Source organism: Strongylocentrotus purpuratus, unplaced genomic scaffold (assembly GCF_000002235.5).
Source record: "Strongylocentrotus purpuratus isolate Spur 01 unplaced genomic scaffold, Spur_5.0 spur5_contig_812, whole genome shotgun sequence".
Taxonomy (NCBI): domain Eukaryota; kingdom Metazoa; phylum Echinodermata; class Echinoidea; order Camarodonta; family Strongylocentrotidae; genus Strongylocentrotus; species Strongylocentrotus purpuratus.
The window spans coordinates 1,362,623-1,387,279 of NW_022145516.1; the positions used below are offsets into that span (position 1 = coordinate 1,362,623).

The 24,657-nt window shown below is 35.5% G+C and overlaps 1 protein-coding gene across 1 annotated transcript in view; it reads left to right on the forward strand.

Annotated features, from left to right (window-relative positions):
* The window catches only part of LOC764957, a 234,848-nt gene that overhangs the window by 91,307 nt on the left and 118,884 nt on the right, over nt 1–24,657 (forward strand). The window contains exons 19-42 of the mRNA XM_030978301.1: nt 1,357–1,461; nt 2,412–2,531; nt 3,222–3,317; nt 4,026–4,148; nt 5,308–5,403; nt 5,749–5,868; nt 6,440–6,538; nt 7,313–7,435; nt 8,087–8,209; nt 9,139–9,234; nt 9,890–9,988; nt 10,305–10,397; nt 11,547–11,639; nt 16,180–16,272; nt 17,197–17,289; nt 17,633–17,725; nt 18,493–18,600; nt 19,357–19,455; nt 20,150–20,308; nt 21,204–21,347; nt 21,913–22,011; nt 22,901–22,996; nt 23,798–23,965; nt 24,400–24,546. Of these exons, the coding sequence (XP_030834161.1) occupies nt 1,357–1,461; nt 2,412–2,531; nt 3,222–3,317; nt 4,026–4,148; nt 5,308–5,403; nt 5,749–5,868; nt 6,440–6,538; nt 7,313–7,435; nt 8,087–8,209; nt 9,139–9,234; nt 9,890–9,988; nt 10,305–10,397; nt 11,547–11,639; nt 16,180–16,272; nt 17,197–17,289; nt 17,633–17,725; nt 18,493–18,600; nt 19,357–19,455; nt 20,150–20,308; nt 21,204–21,347; nt 21,913–22,011; nt 22,901–22,996; nt 23,798–23,965; nt 24,400–24,546 (2,685 nt within the window). The remainder of the gene's footprint in view (nt 1–1,356; nt 1,462–2,411; nt 2,532–3,221; nt 3,318–4,025; nt 4,149–5,307; nt 5,404–5,748; nt 5,869–6,439; nt 6,539–7,312; nt 7,436–8,086; nt 8,210–9,138; nt 9,235–9,889; nt 9,989–10,304; nt 10,398–11,546; nt 11,640–16,179; nt 16,273–17,196; nt 17,290–17,632; nt 17,726–18,492; nt 18,601–19,356; nt 19,456–20,149; nt 20,309–21,203; nt 21,348–21,912; nt 22,012–22,900; nt 22,997–23,797; nt 23,966–24,399; nt 24,547–24,657) is intronic.

A 24,657-nucleotide genomic window follows, 5' to 3' on the forward strand; every position in this document is an offset into this window, starting at 1 on the left:
GTGTGGATTTGTATTTTATAAAGATATTAACAATAGGTCTATTTGTATAGCGCAGCTATTGTATATACTCTGCCATATTTGAAACAATCGATCATAACATTACTCTTGCCTTACCTGAGTCGCTAAAGCATTAAAGAAATTCCTACCAGTGTGCTTTTGCTATTGTACTTCATCAAACAAAAAGACATTGAACATTTCTTAGGAAGGAATAGTCAAATGGAGAAATGATTGGAAGATAGAGGACCAGTGAATTATTTTGCAAAGAATGTTAATTTCCCATGTGTGTACCTGTGGCGTGGATGTTCCACTTGGTGTGCAGCCTCCCTGTACTAATGAAGGCTCTTGCATGGAGGGTAGATTTGTATTTATCAACTTTGGTGTAGTGTAAGAACTTGTATTTGTCTGTAATGGTAATTATTTACCCAAACACAGGCCCTAGATACAAGACACACCAGGGGAGTGTTTTACAAAGAGTTAGATCGACTTTAAGTTGGACTTAACTATGGCAGGCCATTCATGCCACTGTTTGCTCTCATCATTGGTCTCTCAATTATGATCTCTAGATAACATTTTTACCTTCAATAATGAATTATCAACAAATATAAATTCTGTGGATTTGTGATCATGAATTGTACGTCTCTTGGGAGATCAATGCTAGTAAACGGTGAGAGCAAACAGTGGCATGAATGGCCTGTCGTAGTCTTTGTGAAACACCCCCTGGTCATCCAGGACAACTTTGTGAACATTTAACTTCTCTAAACATAATTGTCATATGTATACATTTATGTATTCATGACTAAACCTACAAGCCTGCCAGCCACCCTTTCTAATGAAGGCTCATGCATAGAGGGTTTATATATGTATCTTTCCAATAAGAAGATTATGTTCTTAATGCTGTTCTGTTGTGTGTGTATGTATAAAGGAGAAAACCCACAAGTTTGCCAGCCACCCTGTCCAAATGAAGGTTCTTATGTGGAAGATACAACATGTATACCTGTATATATATCTATGCCAACACAAACTTACTGAAAGAATATATATTTATATTGCTGTTCTATTATTTGTGTATGTGTACAGGAGAAAACACACAAGTTTGCCAGCCAACATGTCCAAATGAAGGGTAATGGAGGGTAAAATGTGTATACATGTATCTATGCCAACAAGAACTTGCTGAAAGAAAATTTATTTATATTGCTGTTCTGTAGTGTGTGTATGTGTACAGGAGAAAACACACAAGTTTGCCACCCACCCTGTCTTAATGGAGGCTCTTGCATGGAGGACATATACATATATGCCAACAAGAAGGAAAAGAAAGTATATTCATATTACTGTTCCGTCATTTGTGTATGTGTACAGGAGAAAACCCACAAGTTTGCCAGCCACCCTGTCTTAATGGAGGCTCTTGCGTAGAGGGTAGGTGTAATTGTCAACCAGGCCTTACTGGAAGGACGTGTGCCACTGGTGAGTGAAACTGTTTGTAATCTTCTGCATGCATCTCATGCTTTAAAATGTCACAAACACATGGTGTAGTGCAAAGTAAAATGTGACAGCCTACGTTGCGTCACGTTGCATAACTTCAAACATCAATATTCCTTTTTCCTAGTTATAGAATGGTTATAATTTATTTCAAATAAGTATAAATAAAGAATATAGAATATAGAAACATGTTTAAACTCTATTTGTGCTTTGTGTATAATATCCTGTGTCATGTTTCTTGTGGGGGTAGTTACCAAAGCGTATAGAGGATACACAAATGCAGTATGCTGTGCAATATACAAGTAATAGGTTTCAATGGGGTTGTCATGTAAATGGACCCATACCTGATAAAAACCTGACATGGATTAATATGCCAAGCTTGTGTGAGATAGAGTGAAGGTTTACTGTTAATTTGTGCCAATTGTTTATGATGTTTGAAAATGCCCCTAGACTTCCTGATTTCATCCATATATCCATCTGTATTTGCCTTTATCAGCCCGCAGTTGTAATTAGCAAGATATTTGGTCTAGAAAATATCCCCCCAAATCTTGGTCTTGTTTCCAAAATATCCCGCTATTTGGGAAAAAGCAGGCTAATTTGCGCCTGCCGAGCTAGTTTGTGATGAGCGTATCGGTCTGGTGAAGACGCAATTTCGAGCTTTGGGATAATATCCCGAGTCTGAAAATAGCGGGTTATTTGGCAAACTCGAGCTGATGAAAACAGGCCTTGAGAGTCTTTGGGCTATGCAAGTGTCAGATAAGGACTTAACCATATGTGGAAAAGACAGAGTATTACATAAAGCATGTTGGTCATAAAACCGAAGGCTAATCCTGGTGATTGACAACACATGTTATTTGGTTAACACTGGAAAGGCATCACATTCCCAATGAGAGCCCGCTACTACGTGTCTTTAATTCCTTACCTTTCTATACCAGATATCAATGAGTGTCTGCAAGCAGACTTGTGTCAGTACCAGTGCAGAAACACCTTTGGTAGCTTTGCCTGTATCTGCCCACCTGGTTCTGTACTCAATGCTGATGGCGTCACCTGCAGTAGTAAGCTATTACCCAAGGATGTCATTTAATTCTGTTTTTTATCTATTCATTTATTAATTATATTTATTATTATTATTATTATTATTATCCTCATTATTATTATTGATGTAATTCATCTGTATTTTAATTATTGTTATTATCATTATTATTATCATTATTATCATTATCATTAATATAATTTATTATCTTTTTGGGGGAGGAGATTAAGGGAGCAATTATGATAATAGCTGGTTGATCTCTTTGTTATGAATGAGAGTATTTTTGTGTTGTAGATTTTTATACTAAAGAGTATAGAGAATATCTTGTTCAAATGCTGTTATAGATGTACTGAAAAATAAGAAAATAGATGTTCCTTTTAATTTAGGTATTCATTCCAGATGAATTAGAAAGATACACTCAACCTGGTACAAGGGGATCTACCATTTGACTCCGCCTAAAAGTTGTGAAAATATCTTTGATAGATCTTGCACTGTATCCTTATTGTTGGGTTCTCCGCACTAATGTCCTTTGGCAAGACATTAATCTACATTTGCCACTCTCCACCCAGGTGTTAGATGGGAATTGAATGTTGTGAGCGCCGAAATCGGCAGCCTAGCAGAGCTGGGTAATATTCGGAGCGCCTTGAGCACCTTGCATGGTGGATATGTGCGCTATATAAATATCTGATATTATTATATTATTCTCACATAGGTGTTGGCTGCTTCCCAGAGTGCATGAACGGTGGTGTGTGTAACAACAGTAGGTGTATCTGTCCAAGAGGATTCACAGGAGCAACTTGCTTCCAAGGTAAGAACCAGGCCTGATAATTACCCAATTAAAAATCGGTTTCCCAATCCCCCCCCCCCGATTATAACCCTATTTCCCCTATTTTTTTCCTTATTGTCCTTATTTTTTCCCCTGTTTTTCCCAATTTTCTTACTAAAGGGAGGGGGGGGGGATGTTGTTAGATGCCATTTCTTTTCTCCCCCAAATCCTTAAAAAAATTAATCAAGGGGCTGTTTTTAGTGCTCCCTATCGCCCCTGAAGAACATTGAATGAATATCTTGTTGATTTGGTCTCCTTTCCTAGGTTAAAGTTACAATATAGCAAGAGGAGCTGTTTAAGTGAAGAAGGTAGAACAGAGAATATGAGAGATGATAAAAAAAAAGGGGGGGATGAGGAAGAGAGAAATAGAGAAACAGAAAGAGAGAAGGGGGAAATAGAGAAAGAGAGGGAAAGAGAAGTGGATCAGGAAAATAGAGAGCAAGAAGTAGATGAGAGAGAGAGATAGAGAATGGGAAAGGGAGATTGAGGGTGGGAGAGGGAGAGGGAAAAAAGGAGAGGAAGAGAGGGCAAGAGCTGGAGAGAGAGAGAGAGAGAGAGAGAGTGGGGAATGAACATAGTATGGTACAGGAAAGGAAGAGAGACAGAGAAAGTCATACAGAGAGGGAGGTAGAGAACAAGTAACCCATAAAGTATCTAATCAACCTGATATTGTCTTCCTTAATGATACAGATGTTGATGAATGTGCCAACCAGAAGGGAGGTTGTGAGCATATCTGTAGGAATATGCTAGGTAGCTACGTCTGCTTCTGTCCTCTTGGATCAACTCTCAACCCTGATGGACATTCATGCTCAGGTAACTTGGAACCATGATCAATGTTAGCTTGTCCCATTAGGCCTGTCCTCATCAGCTCGAGATTGCCAAATATCCTGTTATTTCAACTATCCTGATCGCAAATTATCCAGTTAATTTGCGTCTTCATCAGCCCAGAGTTGCAATTAGTATGATATTTGGTTGAGATGATCATCCAAAGATATCTTGAGCTAGTTTGCAAAATATCCCACTATTTGTCCGGTGCGTCTTTACCAGCCCGAAGACTCGCACTATGCGCAAACGCTGAGCAAATTATCTTGAGCTAATTTTCAGCTGATGAAGACGCGATTTTTAACTTCAGGATTATTTCCCAAATCAGAGATAGCGGGCTATTTGGCAATCTCAAGCTGATGAAGACATACCTATTGACGACTTTTCAGTGGGTCCCTCCATTTTCATTTGACATATAAATATGCAGCATCACCTTTATTTTTCCTTCTTGATTTAGATTGTATTATATGATATATCTTGTAATTCCTTGTAACTTAATTAAGAATAATATGAATAATATTTTTTGTTATGCAAATAAAAATAGCATCTACACTTGTTTAATTACTTTTGCATACTTTGTAAAATATTGTTTGTAATCTATTTATTGTACAATTTTTTTTTTTTTTCTTGTTGAAAATGGAAATAAAACTTGAAACTTGAAACTTAAAACTTGACTACAGTAAAAGGGTGGCTCCTGCATAATGCCTATTAAATGAGATATTTCAGTAGTCAGTGGGTTAATTATGATTGTAATGGGGGTATAACGATTTTATAATTGATGATGGTAATATTAGTAGTAGTAAAGATGATAATGATTGTGATAATCATGATTATGTTGACACACTTACTACCACTACCAGCACTACTACTAGTAAAAATGGTAATTATATAGCGAAACTAATTGATGGTAAATCTGCATAAAAATATTGCTAAATATTGCTAAATATTGCTAACACAAGGAAGATTGCTTTTAGAGGCAAGCCCTCTTTTCACACATCTTTCTTCGTACAAAATGTAGTCATTAAATATGTACTAGGAATTATATGGTTGTGTGTACAGATGGATGGTTGCTATGAACACCTCAACTGTTTTTTTAAAGAATACCGGTAATTTATATTCATTACGTCTTTCTTTTCCCACTTTGTTTCAGGAGGACAGTGCTTTCCACCATGTCAGAACAATGGTACATGTATCAACAGACGATGTGTGTGTCCACCGGGCTTCCAGGGATCCACCTGCCAATATGGTGAGTAGTCTGACAGGGATGATAAATGATAATGATAATCATCATAATAATAATAATAATAATAATAATAATAATAATAATAATAATAATAATAATAATAATAATATTTCAAGAGTACCTGTAGTCTTTCATGATGACTAATTCTTTGATTCTCAATGAATAACTATTTAAAAAAAAATTCCATATTCATAGTTGAAAGTGCATTTAGTTTTCTCTTGTTTGAAATGAATATCAAAATCATTTGTTACATTTAAATAGATAGGCAACATAATGTTTCGAGCCAGGGTCTTTTAGAAAGGGTTAACATTACATTACAATTTTGTATTACAATTTCTATTATCATAGACGTGAATGAATGCATAGTGACTGATATGAGCCCTTGCAGTGTTCAGTGTGTCAATACCTTTGGTAGCTACCATTGTACATGCCCTGCAGGATATCAGCTTGGTGCAGATGGAAGATCATGTGAGTACAAGGTCGTTTTGAAGGTCATTTTGAAGGTCGCTCATTTACAAGGTCATGTTTAAAGTCAAATGTTTTGAAAATAATTTGAAATTTGAGAGTGCATTCTCATGTTGATTAAACAATGAATTGTTAATATTTCTATCTGTGGAAAGAGGATTCATTTTTTGTTTTAAAAAATATTTAAAGCAGTGGGGTCGTCTCCAAGGAAAGTTATTGATTGTGTACACTAGACTTTATAATAGTCAACAAAGGCTGCTAAACTTATATGCCTATTTGATATTGTCGTTTGTCATCATTATGTTTATTATGAAGATTAGCAGATGATGAACCAAAGGAAACGGACAGAGGACATAGAAGAAAAAAAAATAATAATGGTTAATGATGTGAGGTGCTCTCTCCCTTTAAAATTGAATAAACATTGCAAAATCCCAAATAGAGCTATGTGAGAATGAATATAGAAATACATGTCAATGTGCTTCTTTATTACAGGCACGGAAGGTATTGTGGAAAGTCACAAATATAGCTTTTTGAGAATAAATAAGGATGATGTCAATGTCGTTCTTTATAACAGGCACGCTTCCGTGTGGAAGGGATTGTGTGAACGGGGGCACCTGTAACAGAGGGGTGTGTGAATGCGCCCCGGGCTTCTCTGGAACAGACTGTAGCAGTGGTAAGATTCCAGTGACTTTTACTATTTATTTTCTTAATCATAGCTGTTAAATTAGGCTAGAATTGAGCTTTAGACTGTATATACTGCTGTGAAAAAGCTAGACATTCTTACTCAAACATAAAGAAAGACCTGTATAATCGTCAGTTAATACAAAATGATTGTTATTTTGATGACATAAACGTGATAAATATTTCGATTTTTATTATTTTGCAGTAATCTTTGTTTGACATCTTACATATACTTGTTCATAAAGATGAAGCTACTTTGTTATACTCATTGCAAATTTATGCATTTTTACAATATGTCAGCTATATTAAACCATTGTCTACGCAAACCAGGTGGTCCCTGTGTTCAATGGGATGGAGAAATTCAGTGGTCAAGCCTTAAACAAAGCCCCAGTAAATATAGTTTGATCTTTTCCTTTTTGATACACGTTTACTGGGTCTGACTCGGTCTCCTTAAACATGGAACTTCTATTGAAGCTGTGCTCCTGATATGTGTGACTCAAATAGTTATCCATACCCCTTCCAGCAGCTGATAGCAGTGCAGAGGATCTTAATATTGCTCTCATTGTGTTTGTTAGGATACATGTTGAGGCTGTGGTCTTCTAAATTCGACTGCCGTTATTTGATCTAACCCCTTCTAGACATAAATGAGTTTGCAAGAGGTTTGAATCGCTGTCCTAAAGACTGTTAGGATACATTTTAGGGTGTTGCCTCTATATTTGACTGCTGTTATTTCATTGAACCCCCCCTTTTTTAAATTTTTTTATAGATATTAACGAGTGTGCAACAGGTTTGAATCGATGTCCAGATGCCTGCCAGAACACCTATGGGAGCTACCGATGCTCCTGCCCAGTCGGGTTTCAGATCTCCACCGACGGAACAGGATGCATTGGTAAATTTACAAACTCTTTGGTTTATGTCCAGTAAATGTCATTCATGTTTTAACCTGAAATAACATGGACATTATAAACTATGTTGTGCTGAGAAAATTATTCTTATCTCTAAAGATCGCGTTATGACTGCTATCCTATTGATAAATCAAGATACATTCATTTGGCTTGTATTGCAGTGGAACATTACAACATGCAGCCACTTGTTATTATATTTTTAAACCAGATATTTGTTTGTATCTGTTTTATTGTTTTGACTCACCTGTTATTGTTTCTAAATTGTGGATCGCCTTTAATTGTGTGAATGAAAAGTTTAATATTTGTATTATAAATACATTTTGATTTTTGAATGGCATATGATCTCGGAATATACAATTGTGTGTAGCAGATATTATGGCACAAGAACCCTTATGTAACAATGTACAGTGAAACCTGCTTTAGCAACCACCTGTATATAAATACCCCCCTGTCGATAAAGACCATATCTTTAGTTTCCTTTGACAATAATTTCTCAGAACAACATGAACTAAAGGAACCTGTACATAAAGACCACCTGCCTTTAAAGATCCCTTTTATTGTCACCCTTGAGTGGTCTAACAGGTTTCACTGTATATTACCATATGTGTGAATTGCATGATGTTCTCACTATGCAGATGTGGACGAGTGCCAGACTCTAGGACTCGGTTGCTCACACCGATGCACCAACCTCCCCGGTAGCTATGCCTGTACCTGCCCCATCGGCCAGCAGCTAGGACCTGATAGATTCACTTGCAGAGGTACGGTCAAATCTGGGCCCTGTTTCACAAAGATTCTAATTCAAACTTAACTCTAAGTTGGACTTTAAAATTATGGAGAGCCATTTGTAGCCTTAACATAAAATATATTCAAAAGCAAAAATTCAAGTGTTTTAGACTTTTTATAAATTTCACATCAAGATCATGAAATCTCCATGATAATAGAAAATATGAATGATTTGAATAAACATTCTATGACTTTTAAAATAAATTTGTCAAGATATTTTTATAGATGCTAACGGTTTTCCATAATTGTTAAGTCCAACTTAGAAATAAGTTCAACTTAGGATCTTTGTGAAACACCCCCCCTGGGCCCTGTTTTATAAAACTTGTTATCAATAACAAATGCAAAATTTCTATGACAAATTTGCTCTCACGCCAATGAAATCGATTAAAACCATGTCAAATCAAATCAATTTAAATGCAGGAGTAAGGCTTGGTGACAGTCACGAATGTTGGGAAAGTAACAAGCACAGTAAACAAGGACATGAATCTTTAGAATATGTATTGATTTATTCCAATATTTTTACATAAATATAAAGTAGAGATGAGCCACTATATTGGAAAGTGGATAGGCATTCGATTACTGGCATATAGAGAGCTGAATAGTTACGGTGCAACCTCATTATATAGAGCTCTGATAAACCGAGGTATCTGTCATAACAAGGAGATTTTGTTGGTCCCAGCTCTTTGTATTCTTTTCTTTACCCTAAAATAGATGTAACAAGATGTCCGATAAAGCAAGGTAAATTCCATGGTCCTAAGGACCTTGTTATAATGAGGTTCCACTGTACAGCCGAACCAGGATGTCTACCAACAAGCCCTGGGACATATACCTGTTGGTATTGACATACATTCTCATATTTAGCTCATTTGTAGCTATGATGAATCATTTTGTTTTTCTATTTCAGACGTACCATGCATCCCACCATGTGTGAACGGAGGGCAGTGCGTGAGAGGGGCGTGTCAGTGCCCTATCGGCTTCATTGGGGAAGATTGTAGCCAGGGTAAGAATGATTAACCCTTTGCTTACTGGAACCGTGTAGTCCTTGTATTAAGCCTATGGGAATAAGAAAATTCTGTAGTCAACAGATTAAAAACCTTTGATGATGGTGGTGATGTTGATGGCCATGATGTTAGTGGCTATGATGATGGCGATGATTGTGGCTTAGATGGTGGCCTCTGGAAGAATGGAGACCAGTTTGTGAGAGGGGTTTGTCTTTGAAATAGTCTTGTCAGGTTCATAGTAGCCCCGGTAAGGACAATTTGTGTTGTCATGGTGATGATGTTGGTGATGATGATGATTTTGGCGATGTTAGTTGAGATTACAATTCCTGGGATCTTTGACAGTGTTTTGTGACAAATTTTGATGACAGTGATGTTTGTGATTGCATTTTCAGTCATTATTATAACGTTCCATGGTGTTGTAGATGCTGGTGATTATTATGCTAAGAGAGTTGACGTGGTTAGATAGTGAGTTTATAATTACTTCCTGTAGTATACCAAAGTGTTGATCCTGTAATCTAGATCAATAGTGTCCACAGCCACAATGAAAATATATGTACCGTAAACTAATTATGTTTTTATTGTTAATAAAAAATCAAATGTATAAATGAATGTTTGATATTCCTTGCACTTTACCAACTCTTTTTTCCATCTCAGAAAGACCATGTGATGATGTATGCCGGAATGGAGGATTCTGTTACCAAGGGGCATGTCAGTGCGGTGCCGGCTTCACTGGGGAGTTCTGTCAAACAAGAGGTACAATCTAGCTTTATCATCACTTCTTTCAGTTCTAGAATGGAAATTAATGTCTTATCTAACATTCTGTTGTTTGTAGAAATTGGGGTTTGTTGTAGAGTGAAACCTGCACGAACCACCACCTGTATGAAAAGACCACCTGTCTTTAAAGACCACATTATCTGTTTCCCTTTCATAATATTTCTCATATGAAATGTGTACTAAAGAAACCTGTACTTAAATACCACCTGCCTATAAAGATCACTTTTCTTGACTCCTTGAGCGGTCTTTATATACAGGTTCACTGTATTTAATCTGTCCCAATGCTTATTTACAGTATGCCAGCCAGCCTGTATCAATGGAGGGGTATGCAGTGAAGGGGTGTGCCGGTGCCCCTCAGGGTTTAGTGGACTCTACTGCCAAGAGAGAGGTAAGAGAGGATGGAAGAAGATCAAATGAGGATGGACAGATGTTTTAAGAATTGTTGCCAGAATTTTTTTCTGTTTTTTAAGAAAGATTATTGGATAAAAAAAAAAAAATATTAAAAAAATATAATACAAATGTTTTAGCATGTGCGATAGATCAGAGAGTGTTTTTGAAATATGCTATTCCTGGGCTTTTTAAATCTATGGGAAATGCTTTATAACCCATTTTTTGCATCATGCTTATTGTATACAATCACTATACAGGTTTATGCAGCTGATACATTTGCATATATCAAAATCTACTAAAAAAATTCATGTGTGTTGAAATATACAAGATTGATCGCAGTATGGATAATTCAAGTTCAAATTATTAGCAGCTGCACTTACATCTTTGTTTGAATGCCTGCATTATCTTATACCACAACAAGCTAATAGAGACTTGTTTTACTCAATTCAAAAATATGCGGAATGAAAGGTTTAAAATATCTTAAACCATACAAAACTGTATAACTAAAACTTGGTGATTTCTTTATGCGATGCTTTGTAGCTAATACTGTTTTAATGATATTTAATGTATGAGAATAGAAAAGAGAACATACTAACATTTCTTGTGAAATATTAGAGTGATTTATGTTATTATACATGCATGTGGTGAAAAAAAGGCTTCTATTTAAACAGCCCAGCCTAAACATACTGATTGAAAATGCCTTTTGTATTCTGGAAAGTGGAAAACAAATTAATTATTTCAAAATAGGCATTTTCCACCTGTAACATTTTTTGATTAAATCTATAGAATCCTTGAAGTTGTGTGTATTTTAACACCAATATATCGCCAGTCTGCTCACCAAATACTATCAATGGGTACATGTACAGTTATCAAATAAATTATTCATACCACTTGTAATTATATATTTTTGGTGTTTTTGGTAACTCAAGGATGGAAGGTGGTCTGTCTGAGTTAAAGCTTTGTTTACTAATTTAAGATGTAAGCTCAAATATGTGACAATCCCTAGAAACTTAAATCGAGACAAATCAATTTCTCACATACTTAAAAAAAAAAAACCCAGTAAGGGTATGAACAATTTAGTTGTAAACTGTACAAGCAAATATAAAATACTAACAGCTGGAGTGACTAATGATTGTATCTATACTAGTGTGTGATCCACCCTGTATGCATGATGGTACCTGTGTTGGGGGTGTGTGCATCTGTCGACCAGGCTTTACTGGAAAAGTCTGCCAAGATCTTGGTGAGTTGCTTTCATCCAAATCTCCTTCCTCCTATGCTTGATTTTTCTCTTTTTGGGGCGATTCCTCGCGAGGCGTTCCCTACGATATAGACCTCATTTCCATTATTTTCATTCAAGAAATGAAAATCTAGAATAATGTTTGTGATACCACAGCAACCATTATTAAATAGCCGATCCAAATTTTTTAAATTTTTTTTAATGAAATTAATGGAAATAGCTTTTATATTTAATGGGACGCAAGTATGGAATCACCCTTTTGCAGAGTATACATGTCTATAAATATACTGTTATAAACTTCTTTTCATCAAAACAGTGTTTTAGTGTATAAGCCTAAAGGATTAGAGTTCTGCTTGAATTGAAATAATTTTGTGATCTCTTTCTGGAGAACAGATTTCATGATATATATATATATATATATATTGCGAAAATCTCTTTGTGGCAATAATGGCCATCAACCTGTTCTGTTTTATCGCCCCTCTTTTTCTTGTAATTTATAAACCCATGAACCACAAGGACTAGTTTGATATACATAAATCTATGCATGTTTCATTTTTAAAATGTGATCTGAAAATTGCCCTCCCCTAAAAAATCCCTTTTACAGCCCAAATGATTTTCTGGTAATGTGGAATAAGAAATTGTATCTGACTGGTAATCCCCCATGGGAAATGAATGTATAAAAATTCTTAACATAATGAATTGTGATGATTTCAGTGTGAATTTTGACTTAAAATGAATAAATATTTGTGCTTCTTATCAAGCGCTTTACCATACCGCTTTATAATGCACTTACATTTATTGCAGTTGGATAAAAAGTACCTGTACATGTATACATATGATATAACTTGAATGATGTTTTTGCTTACATACTGACATTGCATTGCTTTGCTACATAGTTTTGAGAACGTAAGTACGACATTGGTTAAATGTGTGTGCTGATGTTTTCCCTTTCTGTTTGGTTTTGTATTGAGAATTTTTTTCTTTACAAAATATTCTTTGATTATCTTTTAAAATTTTGTTTAACTAATGTTATTAATCCTTAAACCCCTCGGGATGATTTTTGAGCTGAATTATATAAAATAAATTATAGTATCAAAAGAGTTTTCTAATTGGGTGATATATTACAACTATTGTAGGACATTTTAACTATTATAATGACCTACACCATTTTTAATCTGAATACTTGCTCTTAACTGTCACATATGGCACATGTCAAAACTTCTTGTCTGGGTCTTACTGTTTAATATTGAATTTAGGGCTCAAACCAAGGTATAAGGGTATATCCGCTCTGTACATAAAAAATGGCCATAATACGTTTTTTAACATTGAAGTTTTTTAACTAGGTGATGATTACACCATTTTGAAGCTAAAAGTCGATGCTTTACTCTTACATAGCACATGACGAAACTTTGAATATTTATTACCTCTTAGCATATTTAAAGAGAAGGTTGAGTTCTGGGAAGAGGTGAAAAATAATTTGTGAGCGTTATCATTCTTATTATGCAAGTGTGGAAGAACATCAGATAAGATATGTTCCCTGAAAAGCATGGCTCTTCAAATGCCTTCATATTCTAAATTTGTCATGTAACATCGTAAAACTCGGGGGTAGGATTTTTACGCCATGTGTTCGTGTAGTCAAATATACATCTTTCTGTGTACAGTGTTTGTGACTGTACCAAGACTTGGCCAAATTTCTTATCATTTTGATGATTCCAGAACCTTGCAATACACACAAATTCTTATATGCTAGATGATCAACCTTTTCTGGTCGATTCCACACCGTTTCTTTCACAATGCAATCGCATGACCAGAACTCAACTTCATCTTTAATTACCACACTTTACATTCATTGTAGTTGAAATGAATGCGTAATACTCTTTTGTTATAAAAGATCCCAACATTTGAAAACACACATAGCTACTCTAAAGGACTTTCCTTGTCATCATATTACCAAGCTTGTCATCCTTGAAGAGACATGGGATTTACATATAGCTGGGCGTGACACTGATAGGTGTCCGGTGTACTCGGGACTCAAATTCTTACGCTGGACCTCCAAAATATACATTGTATCAAGACACCCAGAAATTTCATTACTGATGTCCTGTGAATTTATATTTCCTCCAGAATATACATTCTAACAAGACATTGCAAAAATGTTCATTCCTGATATTCTATGAAATTTCTTTTCCTCCAAAATTTACATTGGAACAAGACACTGAACAATTTTCATTAAAGATGTCCTGTGCATTAAAAGAAAAGTTGTGGAGCCCCCGATGTAGTAAATTAAACAATTGCTTATCATGTGCTTATCATGTGTGTGCTATGTAGTACTAAGTTTCATGTTATTGTATGTTTGTCATGTGCTATGTTATTCTGTCTGTCTTGTCGTACATAGTCTCACCTTGCCTCCTCCCATGCTTGCATGGGGGAACCTGTATAGACGGTACATGCTTTTGCTTTGCTGGTTTTACTGGGCCTTATTGCGAAGAGCCAGGTAAATCGATGACAGCCATTTCACAGCTAGAAGCTCATCCTCATCAAACTCCATTGATATCAGGAATAAAGTATCCATTACGTCTAAAAGCTTTCATGCATTTAAACATCATCGAAACATGGACCAGGGACCTTTGACATAAAAATCAACTTATTATATAGTCAATCATAAAAAACATCTATCGTATCTCCAATCTTGTGCTGCATTTAACTTTATCTTACCATTCATGTTATCTATTATTTGATTTCTAAATGCTGCTTTGCAAGCTGGTTGTTTTATGTTTTTATAACTTATAACTTACATGATTAAACAAATTTCTTTTAATCCCAGACATCCTATGTTATATGTACAAAATAAAATATGGTTATTGAAACTGAATTTAAACATTATTTTTTCCGGTTGTTATGTATTACATAGATATAATTTGTTTGTCCATGTCTTTTATCTTTCAAAAAATTCCTGACATGCTTTAGTTGTCAACTATTTATGTTAATCATTACATTTCAGTTGTTGATATCTATTATCACCTTCATAGTTGATTTAAAATAGTGATAACAAAAAGAGAGAGATAGAGAGGGAGAGAGAGAAAAAGAGAAAAATAAAAAAGAAAGGAGAGTACAAAAACAATTACTCCTAGATTAATCTAATTTATATTATCACAAATTAACTTGAGGTTTAATCATGGGTGATTCCACTAAGCAAAGCATTTGTGTGAATTGTAAGTTTACTTGATACGCCAAAGGTGTTCCAAATCAAACTTGTATTTACCTTTATAATGGTCTTTTTGATTTATCTGTATATATTTAACTTCTTTTCATTATTCCCTTCTGTTAGTTTATAATAACTAAGGCGAGGCGTCAAAAATAAATATACCAGCCAGCGGCAGCTAACTGCACTTGTGCGTCCTGGCTGCATTTTTTAAATTAGCTCAGCCGGCTACCACTGGCGGTAGGAAATGGCATTCAAAAGCATGCGCCGGCTGCCGCCTTTCGAATGGAAACCGAGCCTCAGATCCCAGCCTGGCGCAAGCCGGCTGGGCTAATAAGTGAAAAATAATTGCCCCAGCCAGGCTTCGGCCGTAATTGCAGCCTCGATGCGCCAATACATGAGGCGGCAGCCTGCTGGTATCGATATTTTTGACGCCTCGCCTAATTCATTTGATGTATTGTATTCAGAATCCTGACTAAATCACAAGTACATTCACACAAACTCTTACCACATATTTGTAATTTTAACCTTGAACATATCCCTACTTTACAATAAAAAGTTTAAAAACGTTAGTCTAAATAATGAATAACAAGTTGTTGGAAATTATTACTACAATTATTAAAGATTCATAGACCTGGGATGCTTATCAGTCGATAAAGCAGTACAGGATTTGGTTTTCCAAGATATTTCCACTCTTTCCAGTATCCCATGACATTAATGGCACTACATAAGAATGGTTAAATATAAGACCTAAAATATAGGTTAACAGTGTGTGAACTGAATACAATACCTTGAACACGAAGACATGAAAAAGTTTCCCCCTGTAAATCATGATGTATTTGAAAATCTCTTTTGTAGATTTGTGTTTGAGAAAACTGTATGAAAGAAATATCATTTCATTAATGTTCAAATTATATCAGGAATATAAAATGGAATTCAACAACAGTGTATATTTTTGGCAAATTTCTACACTTTTTGTGTGGACCAGGTAGGTGACAATGATCATTTAAATTGTGGTGTACTTCTTTTGTAAACTTTTATAAATATTCACACAGTGATTTGTGATCATGCAAGTTTACATGAAATACTTGCAACCTATTAAAGCTTCATTACTTTTGGGATATTCTCTTGCATATACACTGTACAGATTACTATCCCTTTAGCCATTCCCTATGTTTTCTCATTATTCTGTATGTGGAGTGGCATTTTTATTTGTACATGTACCTCCTGTTGCATTGTATCTTTAAATGTCATCATTGTGAGTTGTGTAATGTTGACGATAGGTGTTCATGTATATGAATGAACTTTGACCTTTCACCTTTGAACATATTTGTATTGCAGACTGCATTCGACCCTGCCTTAATGGAGGAACATGTAACTTTGGAGCATGTGTATGTCCAACTGGTTATGAGGGAGTGGCATGTGAATTAGAAAGTGAGTGTAAACCTAACATATATTAATAATTTTATAAAAGGTTTCCGACATCTTAAAGGGCATCACTTTTTAGTTTTTCATGTGCAGAAGGTCATAATTCGCTGACACCAGACTTGGTGGATAAAAATCATTAACGTGTGAACAGGTATTAGGTCTGCACACAGCGAACCTGTAGGCTTATCAAGAAATACCCCCTCGTCTCTCGGAGAGTCTTCGGGTGAGGGAAAAGTAAAAAATTGACTTTACTATTTTGGGGAATAGGTGGAAAACGCAGTATATTACATAAGGCCTGCTGGTCATAAAACTGAAGGCTAATTCTGGTGATTGACAGCACCTCTTATTGGGTAAAAATCGAACAGTGTTGAATTCCCCATGAGAGCTATTAAACTACTATGTGTCTTTTAAACATCGTAATGTGTAACTTTGGAGCATGTGTATTTACAACTGATTTATTTGAGTATGTCACATGTGAATTAGAACATGAGAAAAAAACTCATCGATTATTGTTAGTTTTACCTAATTGATAACTGAAGTTTCTAACATCTGAATCTGTAATTGTGGAGCATCTGTATGGCCCACTGGTTATGAAGGAGTAACATATGTATTGCAATGTGAGTGTGAGTGTAAAACTGACAAGTGCATGCTATCTCCCAAGACTTTAACCTGTAACTTTTGAGCATGTGTTTTTCCCTCAAGTTATGAAGGTGCTGCATATCAGATAGAATTTGAGAATTTGAGGCAAAGGATAGATTTGTTTTGAATGTTTAGAGAACTAATCGGTTATATCTGTGCAATCATTCTTTTAAAGGAAAAAAAAACAGTTGCGAATATATTATTCCTCTGCCCTCTGTTCCTGTACCATTTTCAACCTTTTTCACTGTAATACTTTTATGTTTGTTTATATTGCTCTTTGTTCACAATTAGCTTGCAACCCCCCTTGTCTGAATGGAGGAACCTGTTTCCAAGGCAACTGTGTTTGTCCGCTGCACTACTCTGGGCTTCAGTGTGAAAGCAGAGGTGGGTTATTGCATATTAACTAGTTCACTACTGAATTGTTTAATTCCCATAGGCTTAATACTGGAGCCACCAGGTACTGGCATGGAATTGGTTAAAACAACAACATTTTCACTCCATTGCGAATTCTGGTATTAAAACATTGAATTCTATACAAAACATTAGTCATATTTTGATGATTTGCAACAAAGGGATAATATTGCTTTACTGTGTCAGCTCATTTTACAGAGCACATGAGAAACAATTTTCAACATGTACATTGTGTATTGATTGTTTTACTTTTTTGTCATGTAAGAATACCACAGTATAAGTTATCGCTTTCCATGCTTCCCTAATATTTTCTTAGAGTGTTGGCCCCTCTGTCAAAATGGAGGTGTCTGCCTGGATGGGTTATGTGAATGCCCCTACGGATATCTTGGACAGTACTGCAATATCAGATGTAAGCCTACCAATGTCTCCAATGGTTTTTTTGCGTTCTTCCCTAAGCTTAATCTCAAAAACAATAATAAGGTGCTCCCTTTTCATTGTCATCAAATGTTTAGTGGAGTACATTTTCATTATCAGTATCCAGTTGGAATTCAATCAAAATGTTTTTTTAATTTGTAGTTATCTGTATTTTACATGTGAAATATATTCAAATGAATCTTTACAAAAGCATCATATGTATTACATGTACCTTGGCACCATGAACGTGTATGATCTAATGCAAGTTAACATTTAATATTTCTTTAATCTTAAGTATGTTGAATATTAATTTAAATTATTTGTATGCGCCTTGAGCATCTCTAGAGATGGATATGTTGCGCTTTACAAATATTGTTATTATCATTATTATTATTATTATATAAATATTACAAGACTACTTTCTATCCTATTATTTCTGCGTATCTTTCTTTAATGTCCTCTTCTCTTCACATTTTGTTTCTTTTTTCCCTTGTCTGCTATTTTCTCTGCTGAAGTCGTTTCAAACTAAATGGAGAATTCATTTCTTCACAATTTTGGGGAGTGTAATCTTTTCAAAGGTAGAGAAGAAAATCATTGTGTTCTTACATCCATTCTAGGTAAAGAAAAGAAAGAAATTGAATACCCAACTACATGTATGCCAAAGCTCTTTAACTAATTTGCAGTTTCCGTTTAGACTCTAACATTTTTTTAAGTTGTGTACTTAGATGAAAAAGTAACATAATGATAATGTTGTATGTGCAGTGGCTGGATGTGAACAGAGACCTTGTCAGAATGGAGGGACATGTGTGAATGGAACCTGTATATGCCATGCATCTTACTCTGGACCTTTCTGTAGCATCGTTGCCATCAGTAAGTCTTACTTTTTCTTTATGCTGTCCATCATTGTTTCTGTAGTCATTAATCAACCTTTTCGTGAATGTCCTCTTCTCACATTTTGTTTCCTTTTTTCCCTTCTCTCCTATTCTCTCTGCTGGAGTCATTTCAAACAATTGTCATTAGATTTTGAAGTAAATAATGATGGGCTACTTACTTTTCCAATTTGTATTTGTACCACTGGGTCATGTTTAGATTTAGGGCAAGTCTAATCTATTATTAAAGTCCCATTTGTGATACCGACCTCATCCACAATTTTAATATATTGCAGTAGTGATTTGTAATCCCTACTAGAAATATGATCAGACCAAATTCTAATTAAAATGAAATTTAAGTTCAATTTACATTTGTAATACCACAGTACAAGGTTACATATTGAACTAAAAATGACCAAATACCTCAGACTTGCTATAACTATATGTATCTTTAACTGGATTTGTCATGAAGAGTAAAGGGTTCACTCAATACCTAGTGAAAGATCATGTGTTACCCAAGAATCTTCCAATTCTACACATGGCATATGGCTCTGCATTTAATAGCACTTTTTTAAGGAGACAGGAAGTTGTGACCTGTTTCAACATGCTCTTTGATGTTGGAATCTAATTTCCTGTTTACAGTTTCATGAAGTAGAAAACAAATCACCAAAGACACAATGTTGGGTTTTGCAGACATTGTGTGACTTCTGCAATTTTCTTTAGATTTGTAATAATTTGTTTGGTTTCTTGCATTCAGCTCCTTGTGATCCACCCTGTTTCAATGGAGGTCTTTGCATCAATGGTGTATGTGAGTGTGAGGAAGGCTCTACTGGACAATTCTGCCAGCATACCGCAAGTGAGTATAGAGATGAGATAAATGTTCTAACATTAACTCGTTGACTTCTGGATTCTCCAATTCCCATGGCCTAATACAGGAACCACCCGATTTCCAGAGGCAATGAGTTAAATGTGTTTGCAGGTTAAATATCCATTAACAGAAGTGAGGCTTACATAATATCTTTTGTCCAAAAATGTTATTTCACATCGTTTTACTTGGTGCTCGTTCTAGTACTATTGCTTCGTATTACAACCACATCAGTTTTTTTACCAGGTATTGTTTAGAGATGGTTGTTTTGGATGCAAAATTAATATGTAATTTCTTTCATTATAATTTTCATGACTGCATGTTTTACTTAATATGACTGAGTTACGCACATAAACAATTTTTATTTTCTCATTTAGAAAATATTTTTAAAGAGAATATATTGCCCATTTTGTTTATATTTTTTTTTAAATTTATGTATTCTCATTCTGTTTTGTACCGTTTGATTACGATTTTGTTCCAATATGTGTATCCTGTTCTTGATATTCTCTGGAAGTCTTCGTTTATTTTTGATAGTATTTTGTTATTTTGTCTCTTTCTATCCCTGTTATTAATATACAAATCATATTACAACATCCAGTATTCATTTTTTTAAAACTTGTGGTAATTCTCCTATCCTCTTATTGCTTATATTTATACATTTTCTATTTCCAACTTCTAACATCAGGCCTTGAGGGGTTCAACATCCACATCTACGCGAACCCTAACAACGACCACATGGTAGGGAAGACAGTAGGCTTCATCTGTGAGACCAACTACACCAGGACCTTGGAGAACCCACAGTGGTATGACCAGACTGATGCACCTATATTCAGCAAGACAGAAGGTGATATACTCTTATATGTAACTTACTTATAATTGTAATTGGTAATATTCCCAGCAAGACAGAGGATTAGATTATATTCTATTATCTACATCTAAATTTATGATGATTGTAATGGGAATGGTAATTGCATTGTAAAATTAAGGGGATTGGTAATCGAAACGGTAATGGTATTTGGGCAAAATATTTCTTCTCACCTTCAAATGCCTCCAAGGTCTGGCTCCTTCCTAACACAAAGTTTTGGAAAAATTTTGAAAATTGGGTGGATAGTAAATCTTTACAGTTTTGATATAATTGGATGCCCCTGTGGATGTTTTATAAGCACTATAAAATTTAGCCCCTAAAACACTTCTGCTTTTGAGAAAAATTGAATATAAACATTTACTGGTGCTGCCGATAAATTCTGATATATGATAGCGCCTACGGCCGTACAATGGTAGCTACGACCATGAACATTTCAGAATATGTAGTTGTGATATATAATTTTCAAACAGAAATAGCTAATCAGTTGATTTTACCGGTAGTCAAGAAACATTGTTTTATAACTGAATTATTATCTTGACCTTGAGGGGGAGCTGTACAACATAAAGAGTTTATTATTTACAATTTCATAACTTTAGACTCGTTTTCAACCGTGACAACGATCACTGAATATTGTAGGATTGCATATGCACCTCATCTGTTAACAACATGATTGTATAGCGCATTTAAAAATTTCTTTGGAAAATGCACTGTATAAAAACATTATTATTGTTATTATATTATTGTTATGGTATCAGATCTAGGAATTTTGATTAAAATTCAAAAGTAAAAACAACCATACCACATGCATATATATTTATTAATGTCAAAGTTTCATGCAATATTCTTAACCCCTCATTCAATTTCGTACCCACAGCTCCTGGCAGTCGAATCTACTATGAGCCCATCGCTCAGAATGCCTCTTACCTCATTGTCAGAGATCTCAACGCAAACGATAGAGGGCGCTATGTATGTGCAGCTGGACTAACAATACGTGTTGCCATGACTCTAGTGGTCTATGGTAAGTTTTAATCTTTGAAGTCAAATTTACTTTCTTAAGTACCCATTAGCCTCTGTTTCTTCTTTAATCCTTCCACTTGAATTTATATCTAGTCTCCTCTCCTCATGTGATTTGTGCAGTAGTGCCACTAGAATTTCTTGCACATGTAATTTAGTTTACTTTTTAATAATAAACAGTAATATGTAATATACCAATCGTGTTCACATTAAAAAAAGCATCAAAATATGGATGTTGCCACTCACTAATGTGCATTCTTTGATGTGTATGTCTATAATTATGCATGTATATTTTTTACATGAATGCGACTCTATCGGGTCATAATTTGTTTGGGTGGTACTAATTGATGGGAATATTAAGGTTTCCTTCATAAGAAACACTGTTTAATTCATTTCTATATGATATTCATTGTTGTTGCACTGTCCTATATAAATGAACATGTACTTATATATAAATGCACCTGTACCTCACCTGCAACTCACATACAATGCTGTATTCACCATTCAATACTGTATTCACCATTCAATGTCTATTGGCATGTACATGCACCTGTTCCGTACCTGTTCAGTTCCTCAGTGCCAAGAACCTTGTCTCAATGGAGGATCTTGCTTCAACGACATGTGCATGTGTCGTATGGGATTTGAAGGGCCACGCTGTGAAATAGAAAGTAAGTGAGAACTGGGCCCTGTCTTATAAACAGTTGCGATTGATATCAATTGCAACTACAGTCAAACCTGCTTTAGTGACCACCTGTATAGAAAGACCACCTGTCTATGAAGACCACATTTTTTGTTTCCCTTGAAAACGGTTTCTCATTAAAACATTTACTAAAGAAACCTGTCGATAAAGACCACTTTTCTTGTCTCCCTCTTTATAGACAGGTTTTACCCTATGTACATAAGAGATAGGGGACAGCATACTTGCAATTAATGAGAGGACGTTGATTGGTTCAAATCACTGGCAACTCCTTTTAAGACGGGGCCCTGTTCATGACTCTATCAGATCCATGATCACCACTATATAATGAAGATATGGCATACGTATGGCATGCGTGAGATGACTTTAAATTACTGATGTAAGGTTACTTGTTACTTGTTACTTGTGCATCTAGTGTATGACACACTAACTGTGTCATGAAATTGTTACTAACTTATACATGTTTGTGAACGGTAATTTGTGAATATGCTTAAGATTATCCAATTCTAAATTGCTTGTTGTTCCGAAAACTAAGAAATCATAGGGGGTCGGTCATTTGCGAACGCTTGACCTTACCTAAACCTTATGGAATCAATTGCCACAAGATATTTGTTATAATTCAAGTGTAGATTGCTTCAAAAATGCCCTCAAAACTCATTTGTTTAAAGCAGGCTTTCCAGTAGATTAACCTTCACACTGTTGTTTTTCCATTTTTATGTTTTTGTGTACTTTTAATTTTTCTTCTTCAATGCGCCTTGAACACATTAGTGATGTGGAGTTGGTGCATTAAAAATACTCTATATTATTTATTATTAGTACATCAAGTAACTGTAGTTATTTTTTTTAATTTTTTGTAACAGTGGATCGTTGCCCAGCCTGTGCCAACGGTGGGTTCTGTATAAACTTCAAATGCATCTGCCAATACGGCTTTGTCGGAACCATGTGCCAAATAGCAGGTAAGGAGTTGAATATGTAATCCATTTTCTCAAATATCGGCAACTCTGAAATATTTGAAAATATCAAAAAAAGATGGAAGAGATGTAATGACCCATGAAAGTTTCATGCCACAATCGCAATGAATTACACCAATGAATTTGTGCAGTTTGCACAAGGTGTTTGCATAGAAAATTACCATCTTCATTAGACATAAGGTGAAAGTTTAGGGTGTAACAGTTACTGGTTTTGCTTCCACATTGTTTTTATCTATGTCAGAATTGGAAAACAGATTATTTTTTACAATTGTGGGGCACAAATTTAAAACAATATTTACTGTAAAATCCATGAAAACCATTAAGAGATGAAAAAGGGGGATGGGTTCTTTAACCAACAACCGATTTTTTTTATCTGTATTGTATAAACACTTCTGATGAATATATATCATTGGATTTCAGCAATGGGATGTACAATTATTGATATAGTCTTAATGACAAAAGCACAGAATTCATAACAAATGTAATTTTATCATAGATAGTTAGAGAAGATTTACTTGTTGGTTGTGGTGGTGGTTATTTTACCCGACTGCTAAGAAAGCATAAATGCTTGTTAGTAAGCGACGGCTTAAAATCCTCCCCGAGGGACTTGTAATACGTAAAAGGTCTGACGTGTACGTTTATTTTTCAAAGTGATTTCAGGGAGTACAAGCCAAAACTGTAGATCATTATAAACAAAAGAAGAAGTATTTTATCTCTGCCTGAATAGTAACAACCCACTCACTTAAACTTTGACTGCATGTACATGTATCTTTTTGGTAACACTAGTGGGTGAGGAATACTACGTCAGACTGACAATTCCCTCAGACCAGTCACCTACCGTTGGAGGGATGGTGACGGTGATATGTGAAGTGGTCGGGTGGTCTCCATCGGCTGGTCTTCCAGAGATAACGTGGGTCCTACCAGGGGGACAAACTGTCTTCAACAGACAAGTTGGTAAGTGGGTGTGGCCAGGACGGTTTTGATTGTGCTGGTGGTGATGATGTTGATGATAGTGGCGAGTGGTTGTGGTAGTCATGATGGAGACATTGATTTGTGAAGTGGTCGGTTGGTCTCCCTCTGCGGGTCTTCCAGAGATAACGTGGGTTCTACCAGGCGGACAAACTGTCTTCAACAGACAAGTTGGTAAGTGGGTGTGGCCTGGACAGTTTCGATGGTGCTGGTGATGATGATGACGATAATGGTGAGTGATTGTGGTGGTCATGTTGATGGTTGTGACAATGGTTTGTTAATTGGTTGTTTGAAACGTATCTCCTGATCTACTAGAAATAACATTGGTGTCTGCTGAGTGGAGTTGGAGAGATTTTTTTTTCTTATACAGTCAAAAGGCCCACTTTTTTCTCACAATATCTTGCTTGTATTCCATCCAGTGAATGTAGGGTCAATGGCTCAGCGAGGCCCAGCGGTCGAGGTACTCTCACGCACTGCTTCCAGACTTACGGTGGTTAACTTCCAGCCAGGACTCTCAGGCAATTACAACTGCAGTGTAGGGGGACAGGTTGCTTCCATACTTCTAAGTAAGTCGAGGCAATGAGAACTCGTAGCCAGTTACAATTGCTAGCTCAATGTGTTCACTCAAATTTTTCTACTTTCCCGGTTATATGTTATCCTTTCTTCATTGTCTTCTG